The sequence below is a fragment of the Vicia villosa genome, unplaced genomic scaffold (genome assembly GCF_029867415.1).
Source record: "Vicia villosa cultivar HV-30 ecotype Madison, WI unplaced genomic scaffold, Vvil1.0 ctg.003089F_1_1, whole genome shotgun sequence".
NCBI classification, from domain to species: Eukaryota; Viridiplantae; Streptophyta; class Magnoliopsida; order Fabales; family Fabaceae; genus Vicia; species Vicia villosa.
The window spans coordinates 88,213-113,871 of NW_026706110.1; the positions used below are offsets into that span (position 1 = coordinate 88,213).

Sequence of the window (25,659 nt, forward strand, 5' to 3'; positions counted from 1 at the left end):
CCCTAATCAGGGTTTACGAAGATCACACTCTACACTGAATATTTCTTTTGTGCCTTTTCAGGGTTATCAACATGGTTCCTTCCGACAATGCGCCCGATAAAAAACCCAGAGCTAAGTACCTTATCTTTAAAGTCTATTATGTTTCCTTTTAAAATTAGGGTTTGTCTTGCCTTCATACTTTTTGCCTTTGCCTTTTTCAGGGTTACCTCCGAGGCTTCCCGCCAACCATATCAGATCAAATTCGAAGCTAAGTGCCTATTTACTTTGTTTATTTTAATTTTCTTTATATCTTTATTTTTAAGGTTAATAGCATTTGCCTCCGAACTGATAATGCAATCACCCCTCTGTTTATTCTTTCTTTTCTAATTTTCAGGGTTTATCGACTGTCAAAGCTACGTGTATTGGTAACCCTAAACCCTAACTCTAATTTTTTTTAATTGTTTAGTTATATCCCCTGGTTTCAATTCCCCTCTCCTCCGCTGGTTTCAATTTCCCTCCCCCGTTACTGCTTTAACTATTAACTTTTGTGGTTAGTAATTTTAGGGAGTGATAACTTTGAATTGAACCTAGAATCACTAATTATAAGATAATATTCTGAATTTAACCACATGATTGTTGCACACACGCACGCTTTTGAGGTAACCTCTCTGTTGCCTTGTTGCCTGTTGCCTGTTGCCTTTGTGTTTTTTGCAGAATAAGCCATGTCCCTCGAATACGAGGATACCTCAGCCATGCTGCCTCGATAAATAAAGGGCATACGACCCTAATGATGCTGCCTTCGATACACTATATGACCTCGACCCTCGGAAGTTGCCTACCGAAAAGGCTGAGGTATCCTCTGGTTGCCTACGAATAAGGCTGTTCTGGTCTTTCCCTTAAACTACCTGCCCCTCTATGGCATGGGTCAGTCTTTGGCGAACGACAACGCGATGATCCTTCAATCTCCAAATGAAAGGCTTCCTGCCCCCTTATGGCAAGGATAGACCCTTTCACCCTGAAAGGCTAAAAGAACAGATTTTCAAACTATAAGGTAAATTGCCCTTAATTGCTTTGCCTTGCTCTAAAGTTTTTCTATATTCTTTCTCAAAATTCTTCAAAAAAGGCTACGCTCATTTACGAGCTAAAGTCCTTGTTTCTTCATCTTCTATACATTTCTAAACTTTTGGTTTCAAAACGAGCAAAGCAATTAAGAGCCCATGCAAAACCATGGATGCAAAGGGTGCCTTACACCTTCCCTTTGCATAATTACCCCCCGAACCCTATTTTCTTCAAAAAAGGTTTTTTCCTGTTCTTTTAGCCTTTCTATTTAATTTGGATAAAATAAAAGTCGGTGGCGACTCATGCTATCCGCAACATTTCTAATAAAGTCAGTTCACCGTATTACAATAATAAATTGACTTACCGTATTGCAAAGCCCCATGCATTTAAGGTTGAAGTGACTTTAAGCTAAAGTGTTTCCCATAATCATGGCCCTTGTACTATGAAGCAACATAGATGTGGCAGAAATCTGCAATCCTAATATCACTGGATGTTGTTTCCAAAGAAATAAAATTGTGACAGCCTGGTTTACACAATAGGTAAAGTTGAAAACCGGCAGATTTGGTGAGAGATACACTTGATCATCCAAGCTGATGCAAAGCTGTCCAAACCTACACCCTGTTCGGTTTCCCAAAAGTCAGGATTGAAAGGAAAAGTTAGAGAAACTTGGAAGAATTAACAAAACATGATTTAAAATGCAGTTTGAGTATTTTGTCAAACAACATTTTAATTATTTAGCAGAACATTATTTGATCAATATCTAAGTATTTTTTATCAATACCTGCCCTACAATAACTACTAATCACATTTGCAACCATGATTTGCAGCCATGTATATTTAACAGAACATTAGTTAACAAAACACACAAAGCATACATACTCTGAACTCTATAAAAAGTGGTGAGATGATTGACTTTATTTATCTGCAAGAATTTTCCATGTATCTAAGAAGGAATTTGACTAACTACTCATTTTAAACAATTCTAATATTGAACTAAAATGATCACCAATTATCATAGCTGTGTGAGAAATACGTAGCATGTGTTTTTGATAACTTATCTTTGATTTAATTTGGTAAGTATGTACCTAAACTGATGAGATGGATATTTAGATATTGATTAAAGATACATGGCTGCAAATCAAATAAGTAGTTTTTGTAGGGCAGGTATAACACGAATTCTGTTATTTGCTCTTGATATGCACCATGCTTGGTAGATGCCCATATTAGATAGGTGATATAGCAAGCTAAGTGTTAAAATTGCTGCAATTCTGCTGCATGTGTTCCTCACTAACCTACTACATGTATCTACTATCCATATGGCCCTATATATTCATTTGAATTGAAAGAACATACATTAGATTTCAAGTACATTAGACAATATATAATTGGAGCTGATATGATGGAATAAAACAGTAGTTAATATAGGGGACTTAAACATTTAAGATTCATTACAAAAGTATCTTAACGATGAGTTTAAGAGTTAAAGTACATTAGACATGGCATTTTCAAGTTCTTGATGAAATTGGCCAACAAAATGAGCACAAAATAGTTGGATGATATCCTTACAAAAGGGTGTTATGCTAGATTAAGCACCATAAGAAGAGATTCATTGCTGAAATAAACCCACCATATTAATCCTTTTTGAATTGCTTGGTCTTCTTTCCTTTGGTGCCCTTAGTGGCTGATTGTTTAGGAGTGAGTTCTTCAAACTGAATCAAGTCGTTAATTGAGGTTGACATAATATCCCTCTTGGCAGGAGTACTGCTGCAACTTGCCGAAGGACTCCCAGTATGCGTAGCAATCGAATCTGGTTCAGCAACAATTGACGGTTCGCAAGTTTGTGTGAGCTACATGAAACATATAAAATCTGTTACGAAGGAGCAATGTTTTGGGATACATCCTTATAATATTGAATATAGTCAATATTCAAAAAAATGAAATGCTGCTTGAACATACTTGATTTGGTATAAGAGCTGGAGACTCTGTTTCCACATCCATTACAGCATCATTAGCTCCCTATATAAAAACATAAACGGTATTTGTTTACAACTAATAAGTGTTAAGAATGACCAAAAACATGCGTTAAGAAGATGCTGCTTACTTCAACTGGTGTGAGGTAGTCATCAAACTTTTTGTAAAGGCCATCCTCGTTGAGTATTTTCACGTTGGAGAATCGTCTGAATTGTGATTGATACTTGATACGGAAGACCATTTGTCTATTCAAGAGAACATCGAGGTGAGTAGACCATATCTTAGGATTGTCCTCTCCAGCCTATGGTCAACAACCAAGAATTAATATACATGAATTATTATATTAATGATATAAAATTATATTAATGATATGAAATAAGACAAACCAAATTCCTTAGTAAACTCACCTTCTTCATAATTTCTCTTATTTCCGGAGCAGTCAACTTAGTAGAAGGGATACAATCCTTATCCCAAAAAACAAAGATCCCCTTATGGTTATCATATTCCACCTCCACCTCAAGTTTGAATCTAAAAATAAAAGGTTCAAATCAGTTTTTAATCAAGGCAACTATAGAAAGATTAAATCTTAAATGGAAGGTAAGATTTGGAGCTCACTTGGTAACGCGTTCAGCATCTTTATTTCCAGAAGATTCAAAATACCATCCAAACCTGGAGGGATTAAATCCAGTGGTAGTCCCTATGGTTGTTGCAAAACAGTCCTATTGGGTGAAAGTGTATACAAAGCACAGTTGATTTAGGAAATTAGAGTTTGCATTGTAATTAGATTATATTCCAAATAGAATGAATATACAATAATATAAAAATAGGCATACCCTTCCGAATTCAGATACCGCACGAATACTCTTCACCTCGGACAATTTCGTCCAGAAATTGTTAGCAGATTGAACAGATGAATCAGCAGTCAATGATTGGGATGGGGCAGGTAAGTTGGCACCAAAACTGAGATTTAAACATCACATTAGTGAAACATATATTCATAATATAAACTTTATATTTTTTTATTAGTTTAAGGTTAAGATGCTGTTACCTAGCTTTGAATTCTTCTACTTGTGGATGTTCCATGTTGATGTGAAGTTTAGACCCGCTCCATGCGTTGGAAAGACACAGTAATCCCGACACTGAAATGTATAGTGTATCAAGTAAATACTAACATACGAAAAAAACAGATGCATCATAATGAACCAACATACATAGCATAATGAGAAATTGATAATTTTGAGTTTGTCCAATGATTTGAATAGTTTCTGGATTATGCTATTTGGTGTTCTAATCCACCAAAATGTATATATGTGAACATATGGTTAACATGACAAATAACAGACCCAGCAAAATTTCAACAACATATATATCATAATAAGAAAATGAAATTATAGTAGGAAAACCTGTGTTTGGCTTGCACCATGCATGTGTCAATACAATTATAGTAGGACCAGCAAAGTTGTTAGGGGTAGTGTAGTTGATGAACTGTTTGCCGTAATCTTCCCATAACACCAGCTCAATGACGTTGCCTTCGACATCACGTATGGATACATTGACACAAGATTTCCTACCACCACTTCCAGTTTGGGTCTTCAAAACATCTTGTAATACGCCAATAACATCTGCAGGGTACAGTATAGAAAGATCCATGTATGAAACTTAATTATGGTGAAACTTAATGCGGTGAAAGTGAGATCGTATCATATAAGTGGTCATGTTTGAAGTCTCCATTGAGAAAGCTCCCAATAGGCATAAAACTGTAGCTGTGAGTAGGAATTTCAGGTATTGCCACCTTCGTCATTGTAGTCCCTCCACTGAAAATGAGTTTGAGTGGATTAGAACACACCTTGAAAGGCCCATCGTTCTCAACTGGCTCTCCATTGTAAAGGTAGTAAGTCTCATGCTCCTTCACAACCTCAACCCAATCTTGTAAGTCTTTTCCCCGTGTGACGACGTGGATCCTATCACCCTGCGAAATGAAGATTAAAACATCGTACTATATAAGCGCATATCGATTTCAATGTACAGAAATGGCCAAATGCAAAGTAAATGTTCACCAAAGGACAAAAAAATAGGAAAAACTCAACCTTTGCATCCTGAATAACGGCTTCAAGGTGTTTTGCTCCATTTTTCTCAATAACAACCCACATATCAACAACTCGAATGTGCATTTTCCAGACCTGGTTTCCCTTAAGAAGATCTTTAATGAAAATGGGAGCTCTTGACATGTTATCTACATAAGATGGAAAGAATATATTAACAAATGCAAAGTCTGAAGAAAACAACACTACTTTTATGGGTGGTTACGTTTGCTCATCACATGAAAAGAAATCTATAGAAAAGAAAAGCAAGTATAGATGTGAAAAAATTATCTTAAACAGAAAAAAATCGGTAAAGTTGTAAGAGACAACAAATAAAATAAAAAATGCCCATGTAAGAGACAACAAACAGTCATCTTCCTGAGGCTCCTCATGGTGCTCGCGTCTTGTTCTTGCTTCTATACCAATGCTTTTCTTTCCACTCTTAAACGGCCTTACGAATCAGTAGTGAAACAAAAACTCGTGTGGTGTTAAGTGGAACAACAACAACAAATCAAAAAGAAAAAAAAAACCAAAACGGGTTGTCCGTGAAAAATCGAAAGGAAAATGGCAAAAAAAATCAGATTAGTGGGTGTTATTCATACCTGCCGGTTAACAAACGTTGAACAGGGAAAGGAGGAAGAGAGACTAAGCTTTGAACGCCTAAAGTTCTTCTGTGTTGTGTGGTTACCAAAGTTGAATGTAAGTTCTGCAGAGAATGGAGTGGGTATATGGTAGGGAGGGAAACGAAAAAACTTGAATGGAAGTACAAAAGTGAAACGAAAAAGTAGTACAAAATATTTCTAGGTTGTCCAATAAGAATCACACAAATGGCAAACTTGGTTTTTTAATTTGTTAATTACTTATCTATCCTTTTGGTAGTGTAATTGTTTTTGAGAGGAAGGGTATTTTAGTCTGTTTGGGCAACATCTTAGTAATAGGTAGATAGTTGATAGTTGATTGATAGTGTAATTGTTTTTGGGAGGAAGAGTATTTTAGTCTGTTTGGGCAACATCTTAGTAATGGGTACATAGTCTTCTTTAATATATTAAAACAGAATACATATTTAGGCGCCAACTTTAAACCAAAATCCCGCCTAAACACGTGCAGCGCACGGGGTAAAGTACTAGTTGATAATAAAAAAAAAACACACACAAAGCGAAAGAGAGTGACGCAATGGCGACGGAGAACACTGCAACACCAAACCCTAGCCACGGAGAACGGCCAAAAGTGGTGGTTATAACCGGCCCAACTGGTTCCGGAAAGTCAAAGCTAGCCGTCGATTTGGCCTCCCACTTCCCCCTCGAAGTAATCAACGCCGATTCCATGCAAGTCTACACCGGCCTCGACATTCTCACCAACAAGCTCCCCTTCTCCGAACAAAATGGTACCACCGTATCCTTCTCGCACCTGATTCCTCTTCCTCCTCCTTCAATTCTCTTTCTGTTTCTAAAATTCCGGTTAATTGTAGGAGTGCCGCACCATCTATTGGGTACCGTTAACCCAAACACTGAATTCACTGCCAAAGCTTTTCGCGATTCCGCTATTCCCGTAAGTTCCAAAGCCGATCGAAGAACGAACAGAATGAAAATTCTTCTTATTTGTATTGTTAATATTTTTTTCTCTGTTTTTTCAGATCATTGATGCCATATTGTCTCGAAATCACTTACCAGTTATAGTTGGTGGTACTAATTATTATATACAGGTATTAATTTAGGAATTTTGAGTCTTTCACATTTCATTCGTGCTTATGTGATGTTATAATACTGAAATTTCTTCCTGTTATGCTCTTCAGGCTCTTGTGAGTTTGTTTCTCTTAGATGACTCGACAGATGATTTGAACGAAAGCAATTTGGGTGACTCACCTGGTAATTTGCTATTCAGTGCTAAATGATTTTTTTTCTAGTTCAGTTAGTGAATACTTAGCTTCTATTATATTTGTAATTTATAGGTATCACAGGGTATGATAATAGTATTGTTGCTGAAAACGGAGGTTCTAGCAACAGTTATGATTTGCTTAAAGATATTGATCCAGTTGCAGCAAATAGAATCCATCCAAATAACCATAGAAAGGTTGGAGTTGTAGTTTCATTATTTATTCTCCTTTGAGACATATGGAAATCTTATTTATATAGTTGAGTTATATACCAACAATTCCATTTTATGTGTATATATGAACTTTGATTCTTATGATTATGAGAAAAGTTTTAAAGTTCTATTAGGGCATTATGCACTTCCAATTAATTTCCAAGGCGAGCTTTTAAATTTATTTAAATTTCTTAATTGGGGATGACATTTTTACACGTGCTATTCATTTTTGTTATAGATAAACCACTACATTAGTTTGTACTTTCGTACCGGTGTTCTTCCCAGCAAAGTCTTTCAAGGACAGGCAGCAGAGGTTTGTTATCTTCTTTAACATTCATGGACTAGTTTCGTAATTCAACATAATCTCTTTTCCCTCATGCGGGGTTTGTCTCGGGATGTATAGAGTTAGAATGATTTTCTTGGGGTCCGTGGAAATTTGTACCAATCACGATAATGTCAGTTACATTTTTTAGGTCTTTTGAATAACACTGGTCTTGCTTGTGGCAGGGCAGAAGTGGGGTCAAGCTGATAACTTAAGATATGATTGTTGTTTTATAAGTGTAGATGCATCTCTCCCGGTATTGGACAGATATGTGGAGCAGAGGGTAGATCACATGATGGATGCAGGATTACTCAATGAAGTCTATGACATTTACTCTATGAATGCAGATTATACCAGGGGTTTGCGGCAAGCCATTGGTGTCCGTGAATTTGAGCATCTTCTTCAAACTTGTGTTTTCAAAAAGAGAAATCAGAAAGAGGAGGAGTTAACTGATGGAGCGAGCTTACAAAATGGCGAGCCAGTTCTTGATGGAAATTTAATGGAGTGGTTTAGATCTTCCTCTGATACTAAATCCATAAATCTTTTGGAAGAAGCAATTGAGAAAGTAAAGGTTAATACCAGGAGACTTGTTCGCCGTCAGGTAAAAATGGAACAATTTACTAATGATCAAATAATCACCTTGTTAAGCCCTTCTATATTGAGTTGACTGTAAGATTAATATAGAAACTTTGTTCATGACAGAAGAGGATGCTTAGTCGACTTCAAACATTGTTTGGTTGGGACATACACTATGTTGATTCCACGGATTCAATATCGAGTAAGCTGTCTTAGTCTTGTTTGTTTCTGTGTTATTTTTTCATCAATTAACTTTTTGAATTACCTATTAATCTTGATATTATGTTTTAGGTCGATCAAATGATGTATGGAATAGCCAAGTGGTTGAAACTGCCATGAAGATAGTGACATCTTTCCTTAGTCAGAATGGTAACTTGTCGACGTCAAATGGCAATGGGATGAAAACAATCCAAAGGGACCTCTGGACTCAGTACACATGCAAGGTCTGTTATATTTTTGGGCTCCATTACAATCTTGGTGCAACACCATATTCTGTTTCTTATGACCTTTTTGTTACAGGCCTGCGGTGATCGTGTTCTTCGAGGAATACATGAATGGGAAGAACACAAACGCGGTCGTGGGCATCGCAAACGTATTTCTAGTCTCAAGAGCAAGGCAAAATATCTTAGTTTTGTGGAGCAGAAGCCCGAGCCATCCGAGTGCTAATACTCCGACTCACTTTTTTTTATCAAGCATAGTTGTTCCTCTGTTTTATAATTTATGAACCCAGTTGTTATATCAGTTTAGAAATTTGATAAATTTTCAATTTCACTGTATTGATGGTTCCTCTGTTCTTTAATTTATTTACATCTTTTAAATGGATGAACATTTTTAAAATAGATAATAATCTAATTTAAATGGAATAAGATCTCTTATGAACATAATCTTTAACTTATTATTGAATGCACCAAGAAGATTGATGAAAAACTAATAAATTTAAGTTATTTTAAATTTATAAAAAATGTGATTTATTTAGAAAAATGTGTAAAAAAGGCTGGATTTGTATTCTCTAAAAATAGTTATTTTTTATTTTCAAAAGTTTTAATATATAAATATCAATAATTTATTTGCATTAATATATAAATATAAATAAATATATATAGATTGAATCATGAAGCAACAATTTACATTATAAGTTATTTTAATAAATGACATTCATTTTATTATTGAAATCAACATAATTAATTATTTTTTTAAAAAAATATGAAAATTTCAAAAATGACACCTATGATAAGACGGAGGAGTAATAATTATATTTAATAATATTTATCAAGAATTTTTTGAATTTAAACTAAAGTAGTTATTAGCTATAATAATAGTTATTAGATCTAACTTCAGCTCTAAAAAGAGAATTTGAAAAGGCAATAGTTTGAAAATCAAGTCATCAAAAGTTCTTAATAATAATCTAGATTTAAAAAAGGGTGATTATAGTAAGATCAAATCATTAAAGTATATTATTGAATAAAAGTATGACCAAATCATTGAAATCGTCAGTGTGATATAAAAAGGAGTTTTATTAATACTAAACACAAATAATTCAATTGTCTTAAAGGTTTACTAGTATGTTGGATAATTTGTGATTAAGACAGATTACCTATTGAATTATGGTTTTTATTATCCCAAAGACATTATTAGTAATATATTTTTGTAATAAAAAGAGAACACATAATATATTGAGAACCATACAAATTTACTAAAGAAAAAGAAAATTTCTTTGCCAACCTCCCTACCTTCTAGTCCACCTCTGGTGAAAACTCCATACTACCCCTGACTTCGGAAATGCATTTCCGAAAATGCAAGAAAAAGGTGTTTTCGGAGATGCATCTCCGAAAACGCCTTTTTTCTTGAAAAAATTGTCTTATTTCGGAAGTTCATTTCCGAAAACAGTATTTCGGAAGTTCATTTCCGAAATGCTGCGCGTTATGCAGATTTATCAAAACACTCCCCCTCCCCCATTCATTTACCCTAACTCAAATAAAAAACAAGCAAAGGCGAAAATTTGTGCAAACACACTTCCAAGGCTGCATCAAGGCTCCAATCACATTGCTATACAACATTCAAAAGCCCACAAATCACTCAATTTGTAAGTTTTAAATTTGTTAGATTCATTATTCAAATGCATGTTATTTAGGGTTTCAATTGCATAAATGATATATGGACTGGTTGTTAGTAGTATTTAGGTTGTTTAGAAGCTTTTTGAATTGGTTTTATGTTTGATTTTGGGGTCTGCCATGGAAGTTGCAGAAAACTCCAACGCAGGGATGTTTCGGAAGTTCATTTCCGAAAACACCTCCATCCCAGTTTTCGGAAATGAACTTCCGAATTGTATCAGAAGTTCAAATTTTTTAGTTTTTTATTTTGTCTCGCATATTAATCGATTTCAATTGTTTACAGAAACATGTCAGACAACCAACCAGCACGCATCAGACAGGGTAGGGAGACCCAGACTGCGTCGGCTAGAGAGGGTAGGGAGTGTCCGTTTTAATTTGCAAGGACTTTATTTTTAACGCCTTTGTTTATTGTGCCTGTTTCTTTGAAGTTTGTGTGCATGCGTTCTGACTTCTTTGACGGCGTGTCGCTGGTTTCCAACGTCTTTGTTCTTTAATGACTTGTCTGTTTCCCAAGCGTTTTTGTCCCCTTTCTTCTTTTATAAAATGAGGTCTCATGGACCTTTCTTTCTTCATTTTTACGCAGGAATGGGTGGCGCTAAGGGAAGAAAGGGTTCTTCAACCTCGTGCTCTCGCGGAGTGAAGGAGGTGAAGGAGAAGAAAAAGGTTTTGACTGGTTCTGCTTCTCGTCCCCTGGGGGTCCATGGCTCGGACGTGCAGGCTCAGTCTTCAGGCGTGAGAGTCATGATCAACGCTGATGGTTCTGAGACTGAGTGGGATGAGGATTGGTATAATTATCTTCATTCGGAGGAGTTCGCTCGTCGGGCAGAATAACGTGTTTTTGTTTTGTTTGATGTGTATTTTGTAACGCTCGTCGGGCAGAATAACGTGTTTTTGTTTTGTTTGACGTGTTTTGTTTTGTTTTGTTTTGATTTCGGATTGTATCTTTCGCACAGTGTTTTTGGATTGGATTTATCATCTTAGTATTTTCAGTTTATCTGTTGCTTATTTTTATTTGGCGTTTGCGTTTAATTAAAATGCGAGACAGTTTAAGAAAAAACATAAAAAAAAAACACAGTTTCTGCATAATTCGGAAGTTCATTTCCGAATTCACCCCCATGAGGTGTTTTCGGAAGTTCATCTCCGAAGACACCCCCCATGAGGTGTTTTCGGAGATGCACTTCCGAATTGTGGAAATTTTTTTTAAAAAAAAGCGCTTCGGAAGTTCATTTCCGAAACAGAGGTATTTTGGGATTTTCGCTAGGGGTGACCCCCATAGGAAGGTGGCTAAAGAAATTTTCAAGAAAAATTCGCAAACAAACTTTTTAAACATTTAAGTTAATAAAATAAAACTGTAAAATACTTATATATATGATAAAATTAAAATAATCGAATTATCAATATTTTATATTTATAAGGTTGATAACGTTCATGCTCAAGTGATTGATCAAAACTTTAATAGATCAAAATTGATTTGTTAAATCTAATCAAATAAACACTACAATAAAAAAAAAATCAAACAACACTATTAAAATGTTGAACAAAACATCAACTTAGATGACAAAATTATGAAAGTGTAAAATAAAAATCAAATATAGATAAGTAGCACTTATAATAATTAAAAGAAATAAAATAACTTTAGTAACCAATAGGTTTTCTTGACAAATCATTTCATAACCAGCTAATCAGTGTAATAGTGATCTCACTATACAATAGATGAAAGGAGGATGTCTCAGGGTGTTATTTCTCTGCAAAAGCCATCAACATCCTATTGTAGATCAGGCTGTAACCGATCTCACAAAGATCCTTTAGACCAATGGCGGTAAGGACATCCTGGAACCACGCCTCATGTGATTGCTCTAAAGATAATATCTTCAGCCCATGGTTATAGAACTTTTGGGCGTCACAGAACTGAAAATTTCCAATGAAAACAATGTTAATAACAAACAATGTTAAAAATAATGAATTTTCAATTAAAAAAAAGAATTAATCTGAGTAATGTTACCTCTCCATCCCAGACATGTCTGACAGTATGGTCGGCATATCCTGTCAACATGGACACATCAGATGGACCCCCGAGAAACCTTCAGCGCATCCTCATCGTCATCGTCATCAGCATCCTCCTGTAGTGGGTCATCATCCTCTGGAGGTGACACCGGAGAAACATCTTATGCAGGAAGTGGAATAGACCTATCCCGACGAGGTCTGCAGGAGGACGGGTCCTCACCAGCATCCCGACGCCTCCGGGATGAAGAAGTGGAAGTGGACGGGGCCTGTGCACTAGGCGTACCCTCAGCTGTAGGCTCTGTTGGAATAACTGGAACAAATGCACCTACGAAACCCTCAACGACTGTCTGACTCCGTGCACGTCAGGTGGATGCATACTATGAAACCCGTCCATGTATTAGTCAGTCCTCTCCGTCAGCCATATTGTCTGCAAGGTGTAACTATTAAATTTGAATTAGATACAAATAAATTATAAAAATATACGAAAAAAAATTATACTTCCGGATATAATACATATGGAAAACTTTCGTAGATACAACTACGGAAGTACCCAACATTCACAACATCTGGGGTGTTCCGGAGCTACATCTACGGAAAACCCTAACGTTAACTTGTTCCGTAGATGCACCTCCGGAACCTTTTGCAACTCACCAGTCGCGACAATGACGTCTCCAACCCATGAAATTCAAATTTTTGAAGCACTGATCGTCTATCTAAGACAACAAATAATACATACATTGTCTCTAAACTATGTTTCTAAAACTATATAAGGATTTCTATTCTAACTCTTTTACGGGAAACACTCGAAAATTTGAAAACTTACCAATTATATTGAGCTTTGAATGATTTGGAGTGTGTTGATCGTTGAAGTTGATGCTCACTGTCGAACTCGAGTGAAAAAAAAGCAACTTTGGTGGAAAAATAATTTTTGAGGTTGGAGAGAGTTTGGAGAGTTGGAAGATGAAAAATGAAGAATGAGGGAGGAGAAGAGACTCTGGCGCGAATTTATCAAAAATGGTTCCAAAGATGCATAACATGAATCATTCCGTAGATGCATTTACGAAACAAATCAACATTGAATAAAAAAAAGGTGCGTCCAGATATATACCTCAGAAAACAAGGGATATTTTTAGACACGCACATAAAATCTAAGAACCACAAAAGGTGAGGTAAAAAATTTCCATAATTAATAAGTGTTTCGGGCTACCCAAAGACCCGAAAGGTGGAAAATCTGATCACAAGAGAGTCTGATTTAAATTACACCTCCACAAAGTAGTTAAAGATTAGATACACGTTATAGAATCCATCACTTAATCTTTATCATTCACAATCAAATTCGATTTTTCACATTTCTCAATAATAAACATAAAATAGTTCTAACTGTCTTTAATATATAAATTTTATTATCAGTTACTTAATCATTAAGTGTTAACTTTACAAATTTATTCAGGTCAGCCGCTTGGCAGCCTCATTCCCTTGCATGTTACATTTATGGTTCCACCCCATATTTGGAATGATTGTAAGGGAATTAAAAGGGATTTCAAATATAAAGTTGATTTTATAATATTTGTATGATGTGTTTGTATGATGTCAATGGTATTTGATTTTACTTTTATAATTAATTATAAGATTTGCGATTATTGAATTATATATAATATTTACTCTCAAATTTAATCTTTGATAATATTAAATTTACAATGACAAACTCGTGCTGTTAATTAGCTTTCAAAAAACTAATATTTTTTGTCGACTATAAATTATTACAGACTAAGAAAGCGATTTCTAATATTATCTTAACCTTTTCCTTATAAAAATATGGTTACTTGATTAGAAATAGACTTATATATCTTAAATAAGACTATTTTTGTGGATTAAAATATATTACTTGGAGAAAAAATATAATTAGGAGAAAAAAATATCATTATCATAAATATTTCATACCTATAATATACTTAAGAAAAAATCATAAGAGAATGACATTTCAATTATCAATTGCTATTATTTTTCAAAATAAAGCTGACTACATTCCCAGTCTTTTAATACTGTTCTTTTAAACCGACAAAAACTAAAAGAGTTAACAATATTTTTTATTACATAAAATTATCAAACTTTGGTTTCTTATGCCATAGATAAAGGGTTCAAGGTGTTCATTACTACACCTTATTTAGTGATCACACATCTTAAAAGAAACTTTAGAATGTTATCTGTATCGTTTGGAGTTTAAAATTTGATCGCGTTTATTATACACAAATTTGAATTATAATATATGAAAAATTCAAATAACTATCACCTTACATGTATACCAATCTTCACGCTCTTCATAATTATAACTACTTTTTAAAAACTCTACAAAAATCTTTTTCTATTCTCATTAAATTCTTTTACTTCAAAATAATATTATTCTGAATTTAGTATTCGCAGTGCGGTTTTGACGCTAAAAATCATCCGACGCACGAGAGAAAAAAATATACGGTTTGGTTTGGTTCGGCTTACTTTCAAAAATAAAATCAAACCAAATTAAATTAAACTAATGCGGTTTAGATTGGTTCGGTTCATTCGGTTTTTTACAAGAAAAATATTGAGCCATATTTTGTGTTTAATCGTTCATACATTATTATAAAAAAATTTATAATTGTCAAAATAAAATTATAATTTGATACTCTTACAATTTTATCTCAGGTCTAAAGAATGACATATGAAATTACATTCGTAAATAAATATTATTCAAAGAATACGATAAAATATATTTTGTCAAAATATTATTTATAAATGAATTATATTTTATTTTTTAATGATATATAAATTAAAATAGAGTTAATACCTATTTTGCCCCCTGCCATAAGGGGTGTAGTTGAAAAACTTCCTACAAAAAAAAAAATTTCAAGAAGTGCCTCATAAAATTTCAACAGTTCGATTTTGAACCTTTTTCACGTCACCTCATTAAAAAGTCTGATGTGGCAGTATTTTCTATAATTTTTTAATAAACTTATTAAAAACTTATAGAAAATACTGCCACATCAGACTTTTTAATGACGTGGCGTGAAAAAGGTTCAAAATCAAACTTCTGAAATTTTATGAGGCACTTCTTGAAAATTTTTTTTTGATAGGGAGATTTTTCAACTACACCCCATATGGCAGAGAGCAAAATAGGTATTAACCCATTAAAATAAATATCATACAAAGAATAAGATAAAATATACTCATAATACTAGTTGATTTCTCTAAAAATTAAAGAAATATATATTGGTTAATAAAATTTTATAACATAATACGGTTTGGTTTGATTTTGTTTGCAAAATACAAACCACAAACTAAACCAAACCGCGCGGTTCTGCTAGAAAATGATACATTCGAATCAAATGCGGTGTTTTGCGGTTTCTATTTGATTCAGTTCGATTTTACGGTTTTTTGTTGGATCGATTTAATTTTGAACACCCTTATTGGATAGCTTTCAAAATCACAATAGTTTGTTCAAGTTTATTTGAAATCAGAATATTATATTCTACAAACATCCCTTGAGTGAACATCTTATTTTTCAAATGAAGCTAAAACTTGACCGAATAATTGTTTTGAATTAAATGAAAGAGTTTAATAATTAAGCGAAATTGAAAGAAAATTAAATTAAAAAAAAGTCAAAAGCAAAACTATCCATAAATATAAATTTAGATGGTGATAATTTTTTTAATGCATTTTAATTTTCTTACAATGCATTTAGGCTTTATATATAAAAATTAGGCTACTTCAAAAAATAGGCTACCCACGTATATTTATATGTCCAAAAGACATAAATTTAAACAATGTGAGACTGTAAATAAACTTTAACAACATAATAGTATTGAATAAATGTTAAATTATTATCTATGTCAATATTAGTCTCTTCAGAATATTAGTTAGTTTTTTGTATTCAAACAAAGGTCTTCATTCATTGATTACATTCACGTGCAACGACAATAGCAACAGACAAATTATAGTGTAAAACATGGAGAAGCAATTTACAAAATGGTGGGTCTATATAAAAAAAGTAATGGTATCTTTCCTAACATTAAGCTGTGAATGCTGTCTCCTACAACTTATTCAGTAATTAATTCCCACCAAAAAAGAGAGGTAAAATTAGTCATAAGGATCTGACATTGTTGTCAGATAGTGACTGTGAGAGTTGACAGAAAAATTGTAAAATGTTCACATTGTAGTTTTTTTTTTTTCAATATATATTTAGCTACCACAGGTTGGTTTTGGTCATAAAAAAAATTCTATTGCAGTCATGGGGACTTACAATCATTATGTAATTGTTAAGTTCAAGGATGGTGTGGAAGTTGAAGAACTCATCCAAGAGTTAGAGAAGATGATTTCTGGGATTGAGCATGTCAAGTCCTTTGAATGGTAAGACCATGAGTTTTTTTTTTTTGGTTCTTTCTTTCTATTATATGTAATTGTTCTTATTTAGCATGTTGTTATGTTTGTGTTTGTTATACAATAGGGGGAAAGACATTGAAGGCCATGAGATGTTGAGACAAGGTTATACTCATGCCTTTTTGATGACATTCAATGAGAAAGAGGCTTTGAATGCATTTCAAGTTCACCCAAATCATGTTGAGTTCTCAAAGATATTTTCACCTGCTCTTGAGAAGATTGTGGTGATGGATTTTCCAGCTATCACTGTCAAAGCACCAGCATGAAGTTGAAGACTTTCAAGCAATTGAAGTTTTTATGATTCAAGTGTTTATGCATGTGTGTGTGAATCAAGTATCTTTAGTTTGTTGCTGCTAGTTTTCATGCTATTTGAACTTGAAATGATCTTCTATTTTACAATTAATGGGATGTTCTAGTTCCTGGTATTTGTTAATATCCTAAGTATGTGTGTGAATTGATTTTTTTTTGAACTTATCTACTAATATATAAACATTTTTATAAAAACATGAAACATCTTATGATATGTCCTAGTCTTGCAAAGATCTAAGATGTTCCTAAACAAGATAGTGAGCATAGAATTTGATGGTAAACCCTGATAGGTGGATGATGTCTTGGTGTTCTGGTCATGCGTAGGGAGTATTCGCAAATATTCTGACATTCAAGTTAGTGATTGACATAGGTAAGAGATATTTTAAGGTTAAAAAATATCTACCTTTATGTGTCGCCTTGATTGACCTTTTACAGTGAGGTTTAGAATTTCAAGTGATTAGGTGGCCGGAGGATCGTGTAGGATAATTCCATCAATCTAGGAAGGTTCCATCAAATAGTCACCAAATACTAACGTTGTCTCAGTGACTTCAGGCCAAAGACGTCATTTTTTTAGTTGTAATTTGCAGGAAGGTTCTAGGATTGCACAACTTGTGATGGAATTGTCCTAGAGTGACACTTGATCATGTGACGCCTTGCTAGAGACCGTGTAGGTTGGTAACTTTGATTGATGGAGGAATGTTGGGTTGGTAACCTAGGTGGCTGGACTATCGTATAGACACACTACCAAAAATTTTAATCTGTTAAGGTTATTTTAGTTGTTTCACTCATGACTTTTGATATCTCTCTAGATTGCCACGCGTCTCCGTAGAACTGTCCCTATGAATTTTTGGTTTAGGGTGTATTTAATATTTCTTATCCATATATCTATGTGTAATAATTGTGACATTGGAAAATGTTAGCGTAATGATTTCTGTCACGTCCATGTGGATTTCTATGATTGATTTTTGTTACTCGATTTCTTTATAAATAGGAACTATTATTACTCATTAGTATTTTTTCGCCTTCTTTTGCTCCTCAGTGTGTGCTGACTCAAACTTCTCCATCCTAGAGACCTCACATTCTCTTGTTGTTGTTGCATTCTTTGTGAGTGTAAAATTTTTGATAGGTCTACTTTTTTTTTGAGTTACGAGGCTCTGAGGATATGTGTTTTGTACGTGTGTAGGTATATCTTGTAATTTTGTCCCCCCTTGTCCTTTCACAACAGTGGTGATGCACCCAATTGCTTTCTTTCCCCATTAGTTTTTTCTAGCGGTGGCAAAATGGGCATAGTCCGGCAGTCATGTCCATTTTTCACACAATTTTTTGCAGAGTGGACCAATGATTTAGGTCTGCATCCTCAACTATGCCCTCTCATCCCACCCACCCCAATTTTTTGCGGGTTTGACGGGCACGAGCATTAACATGACACATATAGATTTTTTCCACTTTAGGCTTAAAAGGTGTAGAGTACACGAGCCTGCTCCGCCTTACTCTATTATGCCCACCCACCCTAATTTTTACAGGATTTAGCGGGCCATACATGCATGTTTTCCACCCCTTAGTTTTCCTTAGAGTTCCCTGTTTCTATGGAGGATCTACTTAAGGAAAAAGTTAATTTTAGGGAGGTGACGAAATGTGGAGTTCTAAGGGACAATGTAGATGTTTGATACACTTTTTTCGGGGAAGATATCCATGGGTGAAGTTATCGAGTATCCCCAAGGTGGACCTGTTGTTCCTATTGAACTATCCATCTTAGAATTCAAGTGAACCCCGTTTACCTTGACTCGTCGTCTATACATTATGATTTGGATGATCAACGAGTATTTTATTCCAAAAATTTCTTTAGGAAACCCAATAATTAGGTCATTGTCTTCCCATACACGAGAAACCGTAAATGTGGATGGTGTAACGCCCCATATTTTCCATTTATTAATTTAATTAGAATTTAAATTAATTATTTGGATTATTTGGCATTTTATTGGATTTAATTGGATTAAATTGAGAAATAGAGCTATTGGGCTAAGTGTGGTGTTAGTAAAGAGGGGGTGCTAAGTGTAGGCCTTTTACTAAGGTTATATTTTATCTTTTTTCATAAAAACAAGGAAATAAGAAAAAAGAAGGAAATTGGGAAAAATAGAAAAGGAGAAGAGAAGCAAAAGAGGAGAAGAGCAGAGAACGTGAAAGAGCATGGAAAGAGGAAGAGGGCTTTCAAGAAATTTGACTAAGGTAAGGGGGGACTCTTCCGATTAGCATCTATTATTGGGTTATAGATGGTAGGACTGAATTAGATACATTGTTCGTGTCAATTGAGTTATATGTTAGGTTGGGGTTTTGGGATGATTTGATGAAAATTGTATGATTTGATAAAATTGCATGATTTGATGATGTTATGATGTTAGAGGATCCATAATATGTGTTACATTTGTGTTATAACATGTATTCTATTGCTGTTCGTGATGGTTGGTGTTTTTGACTTGATTTGGTTGAGTTTGGGGGATTTGGGGTTGAATCCCGTACTGCTGTCATATGCTATAAAATTCTGAATTTTGCCAGTTCGCTCCGCGAACCCTGTTGGCGCCGCGAAGGCATCGTAAATTTTCCAGTTCGCCCCGCGAACCTTGTTGGCGCCGCGAAGGCGTCATTTCCTGGCAGCGCGTCGCGAACAATGTGTGGCGCCGCGTGCTGCTAGTGATTTTTGAAAAGTTTAAAGATGCATAACTTTCGAACCGTTGGCCTGTTTTAAGTGCCGTTTCCAGCTGGATGAAGCTTATGAAATATTCTTTGTGTTATAATTATGAAATGAGCACTAGCTCGAATTTATTTTTAAACCATGATCTGCTTGTTTTGATGAATGATGTGTTGTGGACATATATGATGAGATATGACGATACATGATATGTTTAAAACACGAGTCGTGTGATGATTTGTTTGATTGTATGATGAAGCTTATGAGACATTCTATGCGAGGATATGAGTATGATGTGAATATTTTGTTAGTTTGATGGATGATGTATTGTTGACATATATGACGAAATGTGACAATATAAGATGTGTTTGAAAACATGATTATGTGATGATTGTTGAGAATTGTATAATGATGATTGATTTGTTTTGAATGATGTGAATACGTGTATGATCTTAATTGATGAAGATAATGATGATTGATTTGTTTTGGATGATGTGAATACATGTATGTTCTTTATGGATGATGATGATGATGAGGATTGATGCGGATACATGTATGTTCCTTATTGACGATGATGATGATAATGATTAATTTGTTTTAGAATGATGCGGATACATGTATGTTCTTAATGATGATGATGATGATTGATTTGTATTGAATGATGCTGATACATATACATGCTTTTTGATGATGATGATGATGGTAAGAGTATGAGACAATGTTGTTCATCAGATCGAAGATGTAATAAGTATGTTATATGTGTGCATTCATTCATAAATCTTTGGCGAGGACTGTATCCAGATGATGTGTTGGATCACTGAAGGGCATATATCCCATTGTGTGGAATTTGTGCTTGCAAGACCGTATCTTGATGATGTTGGATCGGTTGGATGGGTTAATCCCATTGATGATATTGGTACCACATGCATATTGTCAGTTCATTACATATGCATGATTGTTATGACTTGTTTGGATGAATTATGGTGTTGTATTTTGGTAATGTATTTATGTTTGTTGTTGTGTGTTGATGAGTACCTTCCTGACAATCTGAATATAATGAAATTGGGTGAATAATGTGACTATGATGTGTTATTTTTATGATTTAATAAAATTTGTTAATTGTGAATGAGGCTCACCCTTACTGTTGACATTTTCAGATTGAGGAGTAGCGGCTTGATTTTGGTGAGGATAGTTGATAGGCTAGTCCATTAGTTCGAGTCGGTGTCATGCTTTGATATTGTAACACTGAGGAACACTAGTTTAGAGTTCACGATTGATAACTCTATTTTATTGTTTTCGGTTTAATTTGTGGGATATAGTATCAATGATGTTATGCTTGCCCGTATGATGAATTTTCCGCTGTGTTAACATGAGATGTTTATGAATATGATAAACTGTTCCTTAGTGGATGCATGACAATGACGTATTTAACTCGGTGGGAGAACTGACTTTATTATTTCGCAAACAAAATATTACGGTGAGCAAGAGACGCCACCGACTTTTATTTTGTCCAATTATGGAAAGGCATAAAAGTACAGGAAAAACCTTTTTAAGAAAGACTTGAGTTCGGGGGGTAGGTTATGAAAAAGGAAGGTGTTAGCACCCTTTTCATCCGTAGTTATACGGGCTCTTAGTTTGCTTAGCTCGTTAGTTTTGTTTGAAAGTCAAAGTGTGTGTGTGTGTGTTTGAAAAGAAGCATCGAGACTTCGCAATGATCCTTGTATCAGTCCTCAAGGATGTATGCGAAGCGTTTGAAATTTGATTTGAAAAAAAGGGTAAGTGGTGAGAGAAATATTTTTAGCAAGCAAACTAAGGCTATTTACCCTACACTTAGTCTCTCCTATACTTTTATGCTTTTTGGAGGGATAGGGCTAACCATACCATTTGTAGGTAGGTAATCCCATCTATTGGACATGTTCGGGACATCGAAGGGTCATCGAAGGTCGTTTGAAGGCAACAGGATAGAGGTACCTTTAGCATTATCGAAGGGACAATCATCTTTCGTTTAGGCAACCATTCGAGGGACAAGATCATGTTTTCATAGGCAACATCGAGGGTCATCGAGGTACCATGATCTTTTTGATGATTTTTAATCTTCGGGACGTTTGCTAATGGGTACCTCTATATTCGAGGGACACGACCATGTAATCGAAGGCAACCAAGAGGGGCGTATCCTAAGGGTGAGTGTGTGCAGCAATCACGTGTGTTGTTTCGGAATATTTTATCTTTTTAGTTAGTGATCTAAATCGAGGTTAATTTCTTTTCACCCCCTAATTTACTAACACACGCAGATAAATATTGCAGAAAATAAAGAGTAGAAAAGTAAATGGTCCTAGCTATTACATGGCTTCAGGGAGCGGGTTACAATAAAGTCGGGAGTGTGGAAATTAAAGCCCTAAATTAAACTATTACAACTTGTGAGCAGTTACATAATAATCGAGAAAAAGAAACGCGCGGGAAATTAAGTTAAAACTAGTAAACAGTTACAAAAATAAGCGCAAAAACAATTAATCAGGATCGGTAAAAAAAAGAATTTGAGTTTGAAGTTAATTATAACCCTAATTAGCTTAACCTAATTGTTTAAATTAATTAACCTAATTTATGTACAAATTAATTAACTAAACCTAATTCTAGTTAACAAAACTTAATTAAATAATTATCCAATTAATTAAATGCTTAAGTCAAATTAATCGATTAAAAAAAACTACCCCTAATTATAATTACTAATTATTCATTATCTAATCCTAATTAATTATTGGTGATTAATTAAATGGTTAATGGTTAATTAAATGGAAAATCATGAAAGCTAGTTAAAGGAAATAGAAAAGAAAAAGAGTGAAAAAAAGATGGGGGACGCTGGGAATCAAACTCAGTCCCCTAGGTTACCAGCAACGCGTCCTGCCAGCTATGCTACGATACTCATTTGTTATAGGATCACAAACAAATCAATATATGTTTGTTAGCGTTTCCTTTTGAATTTCAACGCTATTCAACCGTGGGCCCAGGGTGTTCACGCGCTGCCAATTAAAGATGGAGAGAGAATCAACTCTGGTTGACTGGCGAATAGTGCGTAGACACGCAGACAGTCAAGGGGCCAGCGTCCACATCATCATCTCCTTCCTCCAGCCTTGCGGATTTTGCTGCGGATTCTTCCACGGAATTTCCTGTGGATTTTTCCTTCGAATCTCCTGCAATTTTAAATCTTTACAAAACGACATTAACTACACAACATGAGTGCCCAAATCTATGTAAAAATGTCCCCTGAGTTCGTTGGTGTAGTCGTTTTTGGCTAATAGGGCACGTGACATGGATAACGAACCTATCACGTGTTTTTTCCCTAAACATGGTGACTTTGATTCATAACATTAAAGCTTCGTTCCAACGGTTTTATCCTGTTCTAAACAATACCAGGAACACATACAAATCATTAGATTTAAAGTTAATACGTTAAAACATAGCAAATTGAAATTCAAGAATGGCATGAATAGTATGAATAAGATGCAAGAGTTTTACATGTCATGGGACCTTAATAATGGCATACTCGTGTTCTATACTACCTTGAGAGACGATTTGAAGGGTTGTTCAGACTTGAGAGGGGTTGCAACCTTCTCTTTGGCTTGCGATTTCTTTTAGGAACTTTGAGTGATTTTTTAGAGTTCTTGAGGCTGTGTAAATCGTCTCCGAGAGGATGAGCCTTATGAATTATATATATGGATGGATTAGGGTTGAAGTTTTTTGGAGAAAAAGGATTGGATTTGATTAAAAAGATTTGATTATAAAAATTGCATGAAGAATTTCTAAATCAAATCTCAATCTATTTTCACAACATTTTTTAACGTGCTCTTGGCCCTTGTTAAGTGAATTAGGTCTAGATTCAATGAATGACACCTTTTGTATTATTTGATTTTATTTTATTTTGATTTTATTTGATTTAAGTTGAATTTAAATGAATAAATCCAAAAATAAATTTAATAAAATCATAAAATATTTATCAAATAATCTTCGGGCCTTTAATAAGCTTATTATCACGTGGAACATCCAAAACCCTAGGCCCAATACTTAAAAATACAAAATTCCTCACTTAGGTTTTCATGCATTTCCTCAAATTTTCCCAACTTCTGCGGGTCATAACTCACTCAATTTTTACCCTATGAAGGTGTTATAGGACTTTTTAGAAAGCTCAAAATGTCCTCTACAATCCACTTTCAAAGCTTTTTTTGCATTTGAGGATTTTATCTTGAAAATATGGCTCCTGACGAAAAGCTGCTTTTTGCGAGCTTCTAGAAGGACCTGTAATGTTTTGGCTCATATATCCCAAATGAAGCATTTTTGGCCTTGGCTTTAGCGAGGAAAACTTGTATAGAATTAAACTTCCTTCAAAATAGGATTTGGTTGGGAAATTTCTGATGTTCCATGTGAAAGTTATGGCTGGTCAAAGTTGGGTTGACTTTTAGTCCAAAAACCCTAATTTAGAAACTTGGACATTTAGTGATTTTGAAGCTTTCCTCGATGAATCATGATCAATTATTGATCAAATGACGAATTTGACTTCAAAATGTTGATGTTGACCAAAAATCAGGAGTTTTGACTGTAATTTGACCATAGTTGACTTTTAGGTCAAACTGGTCGACTGTTGACTTTTTGAGCAATTGTCAGAGAAATCCTGAGCCATGAGGCTTGAAACTTGACATGGTGATACTTTGAAGCATATGAGGAAGTGTGAAGACAACTTGAGGCATTAGGACTTGATTTTACCTTGAGGGGATCAAAACCCTAGTTGTAGGCTCGTTACTTATGAGACAGATAGTCATGCCTATTTCTTGTCTGGCCTTGAGTAGCTGAAGATCAAATGAGCCAAAATATCTTGAAATATGATGGGCAAATTTTGGGGTATGACAACATACAATAATTTGTTCTCGAATGAATTGTGGCACCCTTGTTTCATGTTACTCTGAATTATTTTTAAATTGCTGCGGGGTTTAGAAGGGTGTTACAGATGGTATCCTAACTTCTAGTTTCATATGTATGACGTGTCTTTCAGTAAGTATGAGCTTCATCTTCCCTTAACTAATTTTGAGCGTCATTTATTTTCCGAGTCTGATATTTGTTACTTCATAGAATTTTACTCCATCTTGGGCTCACATTATGGTTTTTCAATATTTGTGTTATATCTTAAGGTCGTGCCTAAGTTTTTTGTACCATGTTTCACATCCATTGGAAAGTTTATGGAAACACTTAAGGCCTGGTTATGTGTGTTTCATTTTTTTTTATATTCAAACTTCAACCGCATCCACCATCTAAATTTCGTTGGTGGTTTGTATTGATTTGTCCATTCACTAAGGCTTCACAAGAGGTGATATGCATTATTGATACGTGGTGTAGAAAATGCATCAATCAATGATTGTGTGATGATCATTTTAATGTGAGGGTAAGGGATCTCCATCTCGTACTTGAAAAATGTGAAAGGTGGAAACCCGTAGTCTATTAGGAGAAATAGAAATTACACAATGTCTTTGAATAAACATGCACCACTTTGTCATTTAAACTCTATTTCACTTTTATCTTCTGCAAAGGATGAATCCATTTCCATGTCTGGTGTCTTATGATAATTACTTTATTTTGTACTATGATTTATGTGTTTCATTATTGTGTTTATTTGTTGTTTCACAATTGATATGGTAGGTTAGAACATATTGAAGAAAATTATGGAATAGACAATCAGTTCTTTGAGTTGAGGTCTGTAGATAGTTAGGCCTATTTCTTCTAGCCCTAATTCCAATAGGGCAGCATCATTGATGGCAATGATGGTGGAAAGTTTTCTATGTCTTTTAAGAATTTGAAGGTCGATGTATTATTTTTCTATGAAAGAACGAATTAACATGAGGATTTTTTATGATGAGAAAGTCTTAGGTTTTCACCTTCGGGTCCTCATACCCTCAAACTCTTCGGCCCAGGTTCCTGAAGTTGACGTCAATTGGGAGGTTCAATTATGAACCTTGGATTTTCAATCTACACTTGCAAAATGTATTTCACTCATGTATCTACTAATAGCGTTGACTTGTTACT

The 25,659-nt window shown here is 34.6% G+C and overlaps 3 protein-coding genes across 3 annotated transcripts; 2 read left to right on the forward strand and 1 right to left on the reverse strand.

The window, feature by feature from the left end:
- Positions 1-2,669: 2,669 nt before the first annotated feature.
- Positions 2,670-4,659, reverse strand: LOC131640388 (uncharacterized). Its single transcript, XM_058910786.1, has 8 exons — positions 4,413-4,659; positions 4,058-4,148; positions 3,843-3,969; positions 3,625-3,728; positions 3,417-3,537; positions 3,140-3,310; positions 2,995-3,054; positions 2,670-2,885 (listed from the first exon to the last, which is right to left on the reverse strand). Exons 1-8 carry the CDS (start codon positions 4,657-4,659, stop codon positions 2,670-2,672), a joined length of 1,137 nt encoding a protein of 378 aa, XP_058766769.1.
- Positions 4,660-6,212: 1,553 nt separating this feature from the next.
- Positions 6,213-8,895, forward strand: LOC131640392 (tRNA dimethylallyltransferase 2). Its single transcript, XM_058910790.1, has 10 exons — positions 6,213-6,474; positions 6,559-6,638; positions 6,724-6,792; positions 6,883-6,955; positions 7,039-7,160; positions 7,414-7,488; positions 7,688-8,098; positions 8,200-8,275; positions 8,365-8,516; positions 8,593-8,895. Exons 1-10 carry the CDS (start codon positions 6,264-6,266, stop codon positions 8,737-8,739), a joined length of 1,416 nt encoding a protein of 471 aa, XP_058766773.1. The 5' UTR covers positions 6,213-6,263; the 3' UTR covers positions 8,740-8,895.
- A 7,378-nt stretch (positions 8,896-16,273) lies between these two features.
- LOC131640383 (stress-response A/B barrel domain-containing protein At5g22580-like) lies at positions 16,274-17,031 on the forward strand. Its single transcript, XM_058910783.1, has 2 exons — positions 16,274-16,568; positions 16,666-17,031. The coding sequence occupies exons 1-2, from the start codon at positions 16,450-16,452 to the stop codon at positions 16,862-16,864; spliced, it is 318 nt and encodes a 105-aa protein (XP_058766766.1). The 5' UTR covers positions 16,274-16,449; the 3' UTR covers positions 16,865-17,031.
- The last annotated feature ends 8,628 nt before the right edge of the window (positions 17,032-25,659 follow it).